Source organism: Ambystoma mexicanum, chromosome 6q (genome assembly GCF_040938575.1).
Source record: "Ambystoma mexicanum isolate Mex_15411 chromosome 6q, UKY_AmexF1_1, whole genome shotgun sequence".
NCBI classification, from domain to species: Eukaryota; Metazoa; Chordata; class Amphibia; order Caudata; family Ambystomatidae; genus Ambystoma; species Ambystoma mexicanum.
The window spans coordinates 125,190,083-125,204,721 of NC_090937.1; the positions used below are offsets into that span (position 1 = coordinate 125,190,083).

At 46.2% G+C, this 14,639-nt stretch overlaps 1 protein-coding gene across 1 annotated transcript in view; it reads right to left on the reverse strand.

Annotated features, from left to right (window-relative positions):
- SMARCAD1 (SNF2 related chromatin remodeling ATPase with DExD box 1) overlaps nt 1-14,639 on the reverse strand; it is a 1,912,998-nt gene that overhangs the window by 437,150 nt on the left and 1,461,209 nt on the right. Inside the window, exon 17 of the mRNA XM_069630562.1 lies at nt 5,276-5,371. Within this exon, the coding sequence (XP_069486663.1) occupies nt 5,276-5,371 (96 nt within the window). The remainder of the gene's footprint in view (nt 1-5,275; nt 5,372-14,639) is intronic.

Below are 14,639 nucleotides of genomic sequence, written 5' to 3' on the forward strand. Positions count from 1 at the left end.
GCACAAACGTCACTACACCACAACAACAAAACAAACAACACACACCTTCGCACAATAGCACACGAAGGCTACCAACTGGAAAGCACCCCCAACCTCAGCAGTGTTAACCAAATTGAAGCTCACAACAGCACATCACTACTCTCTTGCACTTATCCCGCTTGTTCCCACTTATCCCGCTTGTTCCCACTAACTCACCTCCCCCCACCCCCTTTCCTTTGCAGAGCCGCCAGAGCGCCAGGGGACCACTCCGGTGGTGATAGTGCACAGTACAAATATCCTTTAACATTAACACCTGGATAGTCTGTTCTTGAGAGCGTATGGTGTCAGAGCATTGCACGTGGTACAGCCCTTCCAGCCGTGGTCTGGGACAAGGCAGCGGAGGCAGAGAGCGTGGGGGTCGGAAGTAGGGAAGAGAACCTCGCAGGCTGGGCACCTGCTGAAGCCTGCAGACATCGACATTAGCTGGGGAGGAGGATGGGGCCAGAGGACAGAGGTAGCCCATTAAAGACAAGAAAAAAACCACTAACCCTGGTCGATACCTGGCACAAACTTCAGGGTCAGGGGGTTGCCAAGGGCTACACATTCCTCTCGCATGCCCACCATTCAGTCTCAAGAATCGATTACATATGGGTCTCTGTTACACTGCTGGGCCAGGTACGGAACTTGGAATTGGGGCCCATAACCCTATCGGACAACGCTCCCCTTCCATGTGTGAATTCTTTGAAAGAAATAAGACCCCAGCACCACAGGAACAGGTCGTATGGGACGCCTTTAAAGCAACCATGCAGAGGGAGCTTATAGGAAAGACAGCACTATGAACCAAACGGGTGAGGACCCTGCAAGTAGATCTAGAACAACGCCTGAAAGAGGTGATGATTAGAATGGAAACCGGCCAGGGGATGACAATTAGGAAGGAATACAGACAGCTTAAAGGGAAAATTAGTGCTCTTCTGGCTAAACAGGCAGAAACGTCACTGGTGTACGTAAAACAGCATTCTTACATCCAGGCAAACAAAGCGGATTGGCTCATGACCAGGCAGGTGAAGAAAAAAGAGGCGGCGGGAACGATTTGTTGTTTCCGGATGCACAAGGGAAAAGGGGTCACAGTATCTGAGGAGATCATCCAGGTCTTCTCAGAATTCTACTCGACTCTGTACTCCTCGGAGTCCCCAGATAGGAACCTCGGAGTTCCCCGATGGGAACCTCCAAGAGGCCTTCCTAAGATCTTGCCCGCTTCAAAGATTGGCTCAAAGTCCATGAGACACCCTGGAGAGTGAGATCATAGAGGATGAGGTCCGGGTGGCAATTAGATCCCCTGCCACCGAACAGCTTTCCAGCAATGTTTTATAAAGCGTACCAAGACACTCTAGCCACTATTATGACATCCTTCTTCAACTCATTCAGCACCACGGGGCACATCTCACGAACGATGGAAGAGGCTAAAGTGGTCCTTTTCCCCAAACCCGACAAGGACAAGACCCAATGTAGCTTGTACCACCCAATTGAACTAATAAACCTACACGCCAATATTTTTACAAAAATATTGACCACTAGAATGGACAAAATAATCCCCGTCCTGATCCACCCCGACCAAGCAGGCTTCATCTGGGGGAGACAAACGTTTGACAACATACGACGGCTATGTCGCCCGATTGCAAAAACAAAAAAGGGAGGCCACACAGCACGGATACTGGTCCTGTATGCGGAGAAGGCCTGCAACTGCGTAGAATAGTCATTCTCGTTTCGCACTATGGAAACAATAGGGTTTGGCCCGGGATTCTCTGTCTGGTCAGGGCCAACTACAGGTTGCCACTTATCAGGCTTGCCATCAACAGGCTTATCTCCCAGGCGATACCGGTAACCAGGGGCACCAAGCAGAGATGCCCTATGTCCCCGGTACTGAATGCAATATATCTAGAACCCTTTCTAGCCACAGACAGACACGAGACTAGCATAAAAGGGATCACGTTCGGGGGGAGAGAGCACAACGGATGGCCATCGCGGATGACTTAATGGTTGCAGTGACAGACATGAACTCCTCACTCCCGAGACTGATCACACTCCTAAGGGAATTTGGAGGAGTGGCAGGGCTGAAGATCAACAATCAAAAATCTGAACTAATGATTCTACAGGGAGACAGGCCCCCGCCCCCAGACCCACCATACATAGGGCAATTCGCATAGAGGGAAGCATCCGGTACCTGGGGGTTGCGATCACAAACACCATAGGCAAAATGTACCAAGCAAATTACCCCCCACCTACTGGAAACGGTCGATACATGATAGGGGCCCCCTCAACATCTCTTAGATGGGCTGGGTTAATGTTATAAAAATGATATTCTTACCCAGAGTACTTTATTATTTCCAGGCTCTTCCCCTGGCTATTCCCCAAAAAGTCTTTAAAACCATGAATAAACTGGTGAGCACCTTCATCTGGCAGGGGAAAAGGACTCGGGTGGCATGGAAAATCATGACAGCGCCGGCAGGGGGTATGGGTGTCCCGTACTTCTTGATGTATTACTGAGCAGCCCAATTGAGAATTTAAGAATGGTTTAACGGGAACCCTGACAAGATCTGGCGGAGGATGGACAAGTCGGTGGTGGGTAGACCCTGAGATGAGGTTCTGTGGGGCCCCAGGGAAGACAGACCCCCCAAACATGTACAGAAGCCAGATAACAGCCCTGGGTGGTGACTTCCGGGACACAATGATAACATTTTTAAAAATCAGGCATCACATCGGACCCGTTCACACCCTTACTGAGAAACCCACAATTCACACCAGGGCTGGAGAAAGGGGGTTTCACTCGATGGGAGGAGGCAGGCTGCCTCAAAGCAAGGGACATGATGGATGACCAGGAGGTGAAGTATTTTCACCAATGCAAACAGACAATGGGGCTAAGGAAGGAGGATAGGTTCCGATACGCTGAGCTGAGACACTGGCTACTGTCCCCCGGCATGAAACACTCCATAACTAGGGACTTCACCCCACTGGAAAAATACTTATTGACGAGTTCGGGAGACCGCCAAATGATAAGCAAATTGTACAAACTGTTTTCCACCCAAGAGGCCCAGACCCAATGCACCTATATGAAACAATGTGCAGACGTATTACCCCCTCCCAATCTCTGAGGAACAATGGTGGGAAGTGTGGCAAAGGATCCCTAAACTGATGAGGGGAATGCAGATCAGGGAAATGTGGACCAGAATTTTAGTACAATGGCATCTAACCCCTGAGAAACTGCATGAAATATACCCTGCAACGTCCCAGTGTTTTTGGCGGGGCTGTAACGAGGTAGGCTTTTGGCTACATGTTTGGTGGACCTGCCCGCTGCTGAAACCATTCTGGGACCCCGTAAACAGCACCATGAAAATGTTATTTGTCCCCAAATACGGAGAGGGTGTGGGGAAGCCTTGGTGGGATTAGGCGATGTTCAGAGGAAAGTATTCATGGTCTTAAGTGCGGCAGCCCTTTTTCTTAAAAGCCCATAAGTGGGAACAAACCACAACCCCCACTGAATACGAATGGATAGCAAAGATCTGGCACTACACCTCGCTGGAATGGGTAACCTACACTATTCAGGGGGACCACGCCAAATTCAAGGAAGACTGGGAAAAAGTCTTGGACTTCCTGCATAAAGACTTCCGTGAACAATGGTGCCCCCAAAGAATTCGACTGCTGGATATCCTATAGACTTAGACCCAAAGCTCCTTTTATGTGAAGCATCAAGCAATGTGCACTGCAGCGATCCTGGGTAGTAGGGGGTGAGGGTGGGCGGACTAGAGGGGGGACGAGATGGGAGAGGCATTATTAATGTCAAACATTTTGAAATACCAATAAAAACATGTTTAAAGACAAGAAAAAAGAAGACAAAAGTGCTTCTCTGGGGAAGAGCGAGTGGAATTGCTAGGCCGGAGGCCTAAACCAGGAGCGCTGATGAAAGCGGTTTGTTCCCATCGATGCGGAAAAGAGGACTGAGGAGTGGCGCAGGTGGGCGGAGCCAGGGCCGTGCCACTGCACGCATCTAAATTTAAAGGGGAAGATGATTTTTCTGGTGAAAAAGGTTCTGTCTCCCGTCCCTAGCAAGGGACGCCCATAAAGTATGGAGGAAAGGGGATGGGATGTAGGGATAAAACATGCTTCCCAGATCCCTCAACATATGGGTGATTTACCACAGTTTCAAAATGTAGGTTAGTCGCTTTTTCATGGCCATTTGAATGACTGGGAATTGGAAGCTAAACCTTGACCCACAAAACGTGGGCAAAACAATTCCTTTAATGACACCAACAGCAGGTGCTTGCAAATAGTGTGAAGGGTGCAGGAGATAGTGACATTCCCTTTCTTAATATCCTAATGGTCCTCGTGCTCCAGTAAGCCCCTAGGGCACATGGTTGCCTGCCTCCATTCAAACCCTGCATGTTTAAACATCCATCTAGATCACATAATACAAATGGTTGGCAAATTGTTGAGTTGAAAGACAACTCAAATCCCTAAGTGATCCTTCTTCAGGGTTTAGTATTTGCACTTTAAACAGAGTACTTTTATTCCCCGTCACACACTTCAATAAATAGAGCTTTTAGGTTCTGCAATCAACACAGGTTCAAACTCCAAAATCCCAGTATGGCCCTTGGAGAAGGCTTTCTTGTCTTCTTTGCTCATATTGTAAACTTTTTCCAAAGCAAGATACACAAATAAAAGAATTTCAGGCATAACAAGCCTTTTCTTATTTACATTACGCAGGTTGAGGAAGATGTAGCAAAGAGTGAAGCCCAAAAATGTATTGCAAGTAGGTTGGACAAAATCCATCCCTAAAATGCTGTTGCGCTATGACTGCCCGTGTGGATATGGAAGTAAAGCAAAAGGCACTCAATTGCATGTAAGGTAAGAGGTGGAATGAACACAAGTTAACAGTATGTCTCCAAAGGGCAGAAGTAGGCAAAGACCAGTGGCAGGGAAAAACTAAATATTTGAGTGTGCGGAGGAGTGGGTGCACTAACACTGGAAGACGAGTGGGTCAATGGAAATTGAGAAAGATGCAGGATTTTAGAAAATAAACTGTAGGAGGGCACAAGGAAAAGTCTCTAATTGATATGCCAGTGAAGCATTCACTAGCCACTATTTTGTTGTAATTTTCAGACCTTCAACTTTCGTTGACATCTGCAACACAATAGATGAAAATCTGAAAAAGAAAGCGCTCAGGTTCAAAATATCTTTGCAGAAAATTGATTTGTATTAGGTTTGAGACATTTTAATAAAGAGTTTTAAAAGGTGCGTTTACCTCACTTTTTACTCTTCGGAGTATAAATGGTCTCATTATTTGTTTTGCATGCGTAATCCTCCCCTTTTCAAATTCTGTTTGCTCTTCAGCAGATTTCTAAAAACAAAAAAAGAAAATTGAACGTGGGTAAAGCAACATAAATATTAAATTAGACCAAAGTATCACTGTGCCCTTTACGACACTGGGACTGTGTAATAACATGTGATAGTACTACCATGCCCCCAAAGAAAATGAAACATTACTTACAGCCAACAATACAACTCCAGGAAGAATAATGGTATGCGTGTTCAAAAGCTTCAGAATGATTCCTACCTGCCCGGTCAAATCACAGAACTTTATTTTTAGTTTTTTCAAAACAAGAAAAGGGGCAGCTGCTTCACATTTCTGTGGAAAATGACTTAACTGAAAACACTTGGCACTAATGATGACACCTCAATTACTTGTTTTCAGTACACACATGCAACTTTCACCTTTATGCTAGAGGGGCATACTGATGGTTACTTATGAATCTACAGGCTTTGTCATTTTCCAATGGAGAAAGATTGCAATATTTATAATATTTAGAATAGCTATTGTAGGCAGTTTACCAGCAGCAGAGGAGGAAACTGGAGTAGCAAGCCCTCATAAGAACATTCCTGCAAAAGTCCGATGTATTTTTGTATTGGAATTTCCATATACCCATGTTACAAATTATGCGCAAGAGTACTGTACTGTATAAGAGAGCAGAGGTATCATCATTCCTTTGTGTGGACTACGACGGTGAGCATCGCGAGAGCAAAAATGCTTCTCAACATGGATTGCTCACTTACAAACTGCTTGGCATTTACTATTTCCATTGACTGAGACAAATAGCCTTGAAAGGGCTCCCAGAAACAGTGCGTCCTGCGATGGAGTCAAGCAGGACTTTGCAAAGTTTATCGAGAATCCCAGGTCCATCAGGAGTTGGGCTGTCTTTGTCATGCGGTCCACAGCGATGATAGAAAATCCCCCTCTTCCAGCTATCCTAGCACGTGCTGAAGAGTCACCATCCAAAACTTTTGTGACTTGATGTACTTGTTCAGACGGCGGAGGTCCAGAATGGGCCTCCAACCGCCGGTCTTCTTTCTGACGAGGAAATTACGAGAGTACACTCCGGAGCCTCCGAAGCCTCTTTAGGAAGTGCTCGACCGCCCCCTTTCTTAACATGGCCCATACCTCCAGCAGCAGCTGAGGGACGTGGTTTTCCTGACAGGCCACTGGTGTTATCCATGGACACTTCCGTTGGAACTCTATGGTGTGTCCGTGGACGAGAGCGTCCAGCACCCAACGGTCGGTGGAGATGGTCTTCCAGACGCTGAGGAAGTTCGCCAGCCGGCCTCCCACCGGGGTGCACAGGTGGTGTGTGGAATACATTGAACCACTCAGCAGAATTCCCCTCCATAACCAAGCTGCACTTCAGCAGAACCAGCAAAATGGCTGTCCGGGCTCCTTTGATCACCATTGCCTCGCATCAAAACTGCGTTTTGCAGCTACAAAATGAGGGCTGCACTGTCTTGCCAAGCACCTCTTAGGCAAGTTGGAACAGGGAGCACACTGAGAAAGGCTGCCAGGTTGTTTTCTTGTGTGCACCAAAGAAGCAAATTGAAAAACTGCACTGCTCTGCTGCTTGCTAAAAAGTTCCCATTGAAAAGGGAATATTTCACATTGAAAGGAATGTTGCCCGTACGTGGGGGATAGGTCTAGCTTAGTTCTGCCCAAAATAAATCCTGTGAGGTCACCTGCCTTATAAGTAATGGGTGGGATCTCACAAAGGACACTCTCCTGAATTTTACAGCACCTGTGTATCCAGACATTCCAGATCCACATTTGCAAGATTCCAGACTCTACTGCCAGGCCAAAGCATAGCTGACCCTATCCCAGCAAGGCCACTGATTCAGAAACCCCACAAAAAATCCCAATAACAAGGGGGAAAAGCTGTGATACCTTTTGGGAGTATCCTCTGACAACACCAGCTTTTTGTCCACTACCTGCATGCCCGCTGTACCATTGACATCCAGTGACCAGGCGTGCCCAGATGCTTGCTGTTAGGAGGGCCGCCATCTTGTGACCAGAGCCCTTTGAGTCCAGAACCCGGTTGGCTGTCCCAAATCCCAAACTCAAGTGTGGGTTGTGAGTATTTCCACATCCCACAGCAACACATAGCCTATCCCATATTGACTCTTTGTCTTTGTCCTACTCTTTAAGTAATCCTATGCATATTCTGGTTACTTGTTGAAGACTGTTAGAATTCTTTGTGCATCCGGTCTTGATTTCCTAGTGTTAGCGCCATCCTTTCATTCACCCCATCTTGTAACTCCTTAGCAATATTTTGATTAAATAAATTAATTCTCCCTAAAGAAAAGAGGCACACTACGTGAAGGGTTACAACTGCAGCATACCTTTTCTATTCACGGGTGGTGTTCCCCTTTTCTAGCCATTAAATCTAGTGTAAGTGAAGTTTGTCTTTCTTTCCCAACCGATTTTCTCTTTTTACTGCTTTATTTTCCTAAATCCAAGTCTACTTCCACCTTGAAAATGTCATCTAGTTCTTCAGCTAGTCCCTCTTTCACTGCTATATTATCCCTGTGATGTGCATCTATTCCCCAGCCTAAAAACCGCATTCCGATTCTGTTTATTTCACCCATTTTTTTAAAAACCGTTTTGACATTTAAAACTGAAAAAAGTGTAAAATGCAACTTTTTCACGTGTGATTTTGACTGTACTGGGTTCTCACTTTCAAATTGCTTTTGAACTGTATGCCTTTTGTGAAACCTTGCCTTATAGTTCCTAGTGATATGACATCCCTGATACTGTGATAAAAAATATGTACATCATTATTTCACCACACACAATTTATTATTTGTCAAATTCAGAGTGTCATTTTATGCAATTGCAAAGGGTTTCTGCCTCTTAGTTTGCGGATTTTCATTCTGTTTGCTGCCCAATATCTCTGACTCTGTGCTGCTCCTTTCTATCCACTCAAAATTCGGGGTTTGAGGTAACATTGCAGGGGGTTTGAGGTAACATTGCAGGGGGAAATCCTAACTCGGCTGCTATATTTCCTAATTTAAAAAGTGCTCCTATTCATTTGTGCTCTGGATATGTTCTTGTAGAAGGTTCACCCAGTGTATTTCAGTATTTTTCATTGTAAATAACACCCCATTGGCGATTGCTGGCCAATATAAAAATTGTGTTATTTTCTTTGAAAACAAAATAAATAAATATTGTATTACCACCCACCGGCCTGGTTCATGGTCCATGGGGTATTTGTAAAAGGGGGTGTGAGACGGGTTGGGTACCAGCTCAATTTGAATTTGTTGAAAATAAAGAAAAAGCATTCCTATTGAGCGCTACATCCTAGGCTAAGACCAAGTGTCCTGGTCCGGTGTGTGACACCCGATTGGAATCCTTCACAGGGGGCCCGACTCCATGGCTGGTTCAATCTTGTTTCGACGTCAAAGCACCGCCTTGGAGGCCTTGGCGACGACAACGTCCACCTCCAGACTTGGCGCAACCCCTGTAGGTCTCCTGGGCCGATGAGCGGTAGGGCTGACGGTAGGACGAGGCACCTCCTCTGAATCCTTTAGAGGAACTTTGGGATTTCCCTCCTGAAGTCAGAAAGGACGGCCGTCGTCGGTGAAGCATGCCCAAGGCACGAGCTGTCTCAGTGTCCGCTTTGATGGCTTGGAGAGACTCGTCCACAGTCTTTCCAAACAAATTGTCCCAGTCGAAGTGCATGTCCAACACGCTCAAATGAACATCCTGGTGGAAATTAGTGGACCTCAGCCAGCTTCGCAGATGAAGGCAAATGTTGTTGCCCCTTTGGCGGAATCCCGTATCGGCAATGTCCGTGGCCACTGTAATGGCGTGGTCCGAAGCCACCTCGCCTTCCTGTAGAATCTCCAACGGTTCAGCCATCTTGAACCAAAGTTCCCTGTCATAACGCGCCACAATGGAAAGGGCATTAGCGGCCTTGATGGTCGTCGCTGCCGACGTGATCACTCTTTGCCCCATGGCATCCAGCTTCTTCCCCCTCACCATCCGGGGGGGGGAGGAGGCCGCCGATGGGGATGAGCCCGAAGACTTCTTGGCCGCCGCCAAAACCACAGAGTCTGGAGACGGCTGGGCCACATTCAATCTCCTCCCCATTATCTCATCACATGCTTTTACATAATGAAATGCTCATTGTCCCTTTCTCTTCGCTCAAGTCTTTCTTTGACTTCACCTGCACTTCCTCGACACCTCACCATGCGTTAATCCTCCACTGCTCCTTTCCTCACCGGTTTCAGGCTCCAGCTTATGTCCCTCAACCAAAAAAAAAAAAAGATCTGCTCAGGGCCTGACACCAATCACTCCAACCTTTCCCCTTTAGCTCTCCACCAGCTCCTCACAACTCTTCTTCTATGTTATTCCAAACCTTCCCTTGTACCTCTCCACCTAACGACGTCTTTAGCATTTACTGGCTTGTTGCATAGACCATCCTTCTCGCTCCTCCTTATATTTACTTAAACTCCTCCCTAATTTCCTGGAGTTACCTCTTTTTTCCTTTTTACAAGGCTCTTCCCCCCCTCACTTCCCCAGAGGTTAACCCCAACCTCCTATTCTCTCCTACTAACCTTAACGTCAACTTTCAACTTACAACTCCCACCAACAACCTCTCTCCGCTGAATGTCTCTTCCTACCTTAGTGCTACTTCTGGCATTCCTCCTAGACCACTCCTGCACACTAGCAACCTCTCCTAAAACTCCAGTTCCACCTCCCTCTGCTCCATCCTCATCTAGCGTGCATCAATGTGCTCCCGCAACAACCAACATTCCTCTTAGAAAGTCTTTCCTTTATTTAGGAGCCTCATACAACCTCCTTGGCTTCTTCGAGTCGAAGACGCATCAGATGCGTGTGTGTTCAATTACTTTGTAATGTGATCGGCAGGTTGCTGGCCCTCTTACGTCATTCGGGTCCCTCTCCTTGTGGTTCAGTGTTTTACGAGCTGATAAAACTTGCACTGCCATCTTGCATTTGTCATGCTCACTAAGAGTGGAGCATGCTAGAAAAATGAATACAGCAAACACTCCATTTCGTGCTTGTGTCAGCAGTGATTTATTTTACCAGCTCACAGGTCAGCGTTTGCTACTGTATTTTCAGTATGGGTGGTGTTTTGCATTTCCCATGTCTGCAGAAATGATGCTCTTATTTCGCTCATCCCTCCTGGTAAAGAGGTGGTGTGGGTTTATGAATGTTGATATTTCTGTTGGCGGTTATAACTCACCGGGTGGGCAAGTGGGTAAGCCACAAACTTTGCAGTGGATTGTCTGGTCCACGTTCATATTTTGGTCAAAGTGTATATGTTGTTGGCCAGTTGTAGTGGCTGGAGGCTGTCCATGTTTGGACAGCCCCTGCCAGTTTCAACGATGCAGATCCTTACCATCGGTGGTCTTGGAGGGGGCAATTACAGCTCAAACCATGGATAAAAGGAGGACTTTTGCAGCCATTCATCAGATTGTTGTTGGAGCAAAGACCCTACGAAGATTATCTCATTGAAGACCTGGAACTCATCCTTGCAACCATCCAGCATGGTCTTCAACTGTCCCGGCGAAGCCCTGCTCCTTTGCTGATCTGCAGAAGGCCACCTTGGTTGCTTCGTCCCCAGGGCCAGTTGGAGTAACTGGATAACTGGTCTCAACCCCTGCTTGAGCATCCTGCCCTTGGAAGCCTTCAGAGGTGTCACAAAACCATCTTGTGGGCTGACTAGCTTCCTTGAGGGCTACCTAAGTGCATCAGTTGATGTCCCAATATTTACTTGGGACATCATAGAGCAGTTTTGCCATGGGTGGAAATGTAAACACATTCCCCATACAGCTCAGTCAAAAAATGATGTTCCGCTCAAAAACCAATTGCCAGAGTCCTTTGGGCACTCAAATGCCTCAAAAAAAGCCATAAATCCAACTTAGTGGCTTCCAAGGTTCGGCAAGAAAAATTGAGTGACTTGGCCCCCTCCCTTCTTGGAAGATAATGGCCCCAGTGCTTCTCCGTCTGCATGGTCCTTCCAGCCTTCCGTCTGCTTCCTGTCTTCGTCTGCCAACTCCGGCACAGCTAATCGCCTGCCCTGCCTTCCGAAGTCAGCCCTTTTATCCTTTTCTGAGCATAAGCTGTCAAGTCCCTTTACTAGCATAATATCTAAAAGAAGAAAAACGCTGTTTAGACCACTGGCTCAAAAGGTATTCAGCTCACTGGCCCAGTATCAGTTTTGAGCATCTTTTCAGGGAAGTAAAAAGCTTGTATATGTTGATAGCAAGACCAATGTGGACTGCTGAAACCTTTCACCTAGTTACACTAGCTGCTGCCTTTATCGGATGGCAGGTACAGTCTTTATAGGAATTGTTGTAGTTCTTGTAGTCCTTTCAATTATTGCTATTTCGGTGTTATTTTCTATAACCGAGGAACTTTGAACACTTCCCAGAAAGCCGGGACCACAGTCAGTGACTCGGTTTACACAATGTACCCGCAAATGCCACAATAATGATAAAGTCTGGCTTGGAGCCCAGAAATCTAAACCAACGTTATTTTCTACATTGTGAATCCAACGTATTGCCTGAATACATCAAATGCATTACATTAGGGGTCCATGTGAATGACTACATGGCTAGGGATTACGCTCAGACAGAACCCGAAGCATGGTTAAAACTAAAAATAGATAACAGGACTAGCATCTTTGTTTTCACCATGAGGGACCACTTCTGCTATTTGTTAGCAGTGTCCATTGCTGATCACCGTCTGCATCGTGTCCTGGGGTACTCTGAGGTCAACAACCTGGTGGTCTTTTCTTCATCATGCCAGGGTCTTCCAGCCGTCCAGTGTAAGGAACAGTCTTCGCCAGAGAGCTCAACCACCAACTACATGCAAACACGAAAGTGACCTCTGCACCAGATGTCCCTAGACCTCACACAATGGAACTAAAACACTGACCACGGGGTCCCAGCAACTGCAAGAGCGGCTGAAGTGGTCCCTCAGTTAAATGAGTGCAGGGGAGGAGTAAACATACCTGTTCCTACCCCAACTCCGAAGCGTTCTAGAGGAAGCAAGTCCTTGCCTGACCGTGATCAGTGGAGTCCTGGTGAAGGATCCACCTCTGGGCTTCCCCCAAGGTGATTGGATTGGAAGAGGGACTCCTAAAAACTTTACTCCTACTGTTCTACAACTTTGAAATACTCAAAAACTTTCGGTTGGCTTTCTCAACACATGTTCAGACTACTTTAAAGGACGCAGCCTCCTGCAAGGAGTTCCATCAAGGCTAATGACTCTAAGGGCATTAAGTCCCATCCCTACTAGAATAAGAAGGACCATTTGTAAAACCTTATATGGTTGTGCAGTGTCATTTAACCTTTCGCTTTTATATATTAAATCTCTGAATTGGTTATTACTTACCTTGTTCTTTATTCGCTTGCTTTGCTACATTACATTGTTGTAAAACGGATCTAACTGTATTCAAAAGTAAAGTGTTGGTGCTCCGTAGCCAGAGTACCCCAAACGTAAATGTGTATATACTATTAGTGTATGATTAGTATAATGCCTAACTGTGGTTTTAATAGCTAAGAATTGTCCAAGGTCTACGTAAATAACTATATATTTGTATATATTTCAGTATATTTGTATACATTCCATCTACATTGTACTGTTATGAGTGCTATGTGTGTGCTTAACTGAACCCTTCACCACTCTGAAACTGTCTAAGCCTTACTGCTCAGTCAAGCTACAGAGATGGAGTTTGGCTAAACATTAGCGACATTCTGATCATCAGAATAGGTTGGACTCTAAGAAATTGTCCACAGGACAGATTCAGAAAATCCAACCTGACACTATGCAAGGGAATCTTCCCCACGCCTTACCCAGACATAGATTTCTGCTGTCGATGGTAGCAACCAGCCCTTTGGCCAAGACCACCATCAATCGAGGAGACTGGCAGAACACTGAGTCACAGTAGGGTGGCGAACTTTAAATTGGTTTCCATTATATTCTTCAGTAAACCCAATTTAATATTTCTTCTACCACGTGTACCACAATTGAAAGTGGGGACCATGGCTTTTTGTAGCCATGTAGGGCCGCACGCCTAGCAAATGGCATGCTATCCAGATCAACATAGGACGGTGACCAAGCACTCTGGGGTGTTAAGAGGATACTGTTGCCATTCTTAGATTCTAAAAGCAAACAAATGCATACATTTTGAGAAGTCTAACAAAGTACTAGGACTGGAAACAATGTATTGTGGGATAAAGGGAACAAATAGGTACTGTATGGTAGCCACATCCGACATCCACATTTTTAGGACAAGGTTGTGTGGGCAACATGGTAGGAGGATATTATACAAAAGAAGGGGGATATTGGTACCAAACCCTGCTGTGGTTACAGTAAGGGTATGTCTGCACTGGCTAAATAGAAAGATTATCGCATGAGGAAAGTAAAGGGGATACCTATGGTGAAAGCCATTTTACGAGACAAAAGCTTAACATGGTTTATGGAAATGAAGGTAGAAATCTATCTGCCGAGTGGGGATTATTATTGATATTTACAACTAAGACATACCATGAGTACCCTGTGAGGGATCTGGAGTCTGCATCTCCAAACCACATTGATGCCAGTTTTGGCATCTTCAAAAGCTGTTCAAGCTGCTGCATGAGAAATGACAGATTCTTTGCTCATTGAAAATTAAGTGCCTCAGCACCTCAGAGTTTTAGCTCAAAGCCGATGCAGGAGCTCCTCATATGAGACTCATCCAATCTTCTAGTATCGCCATCTCTACACTGCTGCATGGTCACCAGGTTCTTCGAGCTGTAGGTCGATTCTATGTTGAAGCAGCCAAGTCTGATTGCTGTTTAAGGCCAGTCTCTGAACACCCAAAGCAGTGAAGTCTTCCAGTGCTGCTAACCAGACATTGCCTGCGATCTCGAGAACCATATCTAACAAATTCACCTGCCTGCCCTTGACAAAGCCGGCTTTACCTCAGTGTACAACCCCCTTTGTAACATGGTCGGAGCAGCACCATAACTTTAGCAGCGTCCCACAAGGCAAGCATATGTAGTGGTATAATACAAAAATTATAAGTTACTCACCATAGTGACTAACATACTCTTAGTCCTTCGTCCCTTTTCCTCCATAATGCATGGCCGTCCCTTCCAAGGGACGGGAGCCAACCTTTTTCACCAGAAAAAAACCTTCTTCCCCCTTTAAATTTAGAGGCGCGCGGACGTGAAGCCCTGGGAGCATGCATGCTCCTCAGACGGCCTTGGAGCAGCCCCTGTTGGTTTCCTGGGCCGATTAGCGGGAGGGTTGGCGGTAAGAAGAGGAGCCCCTG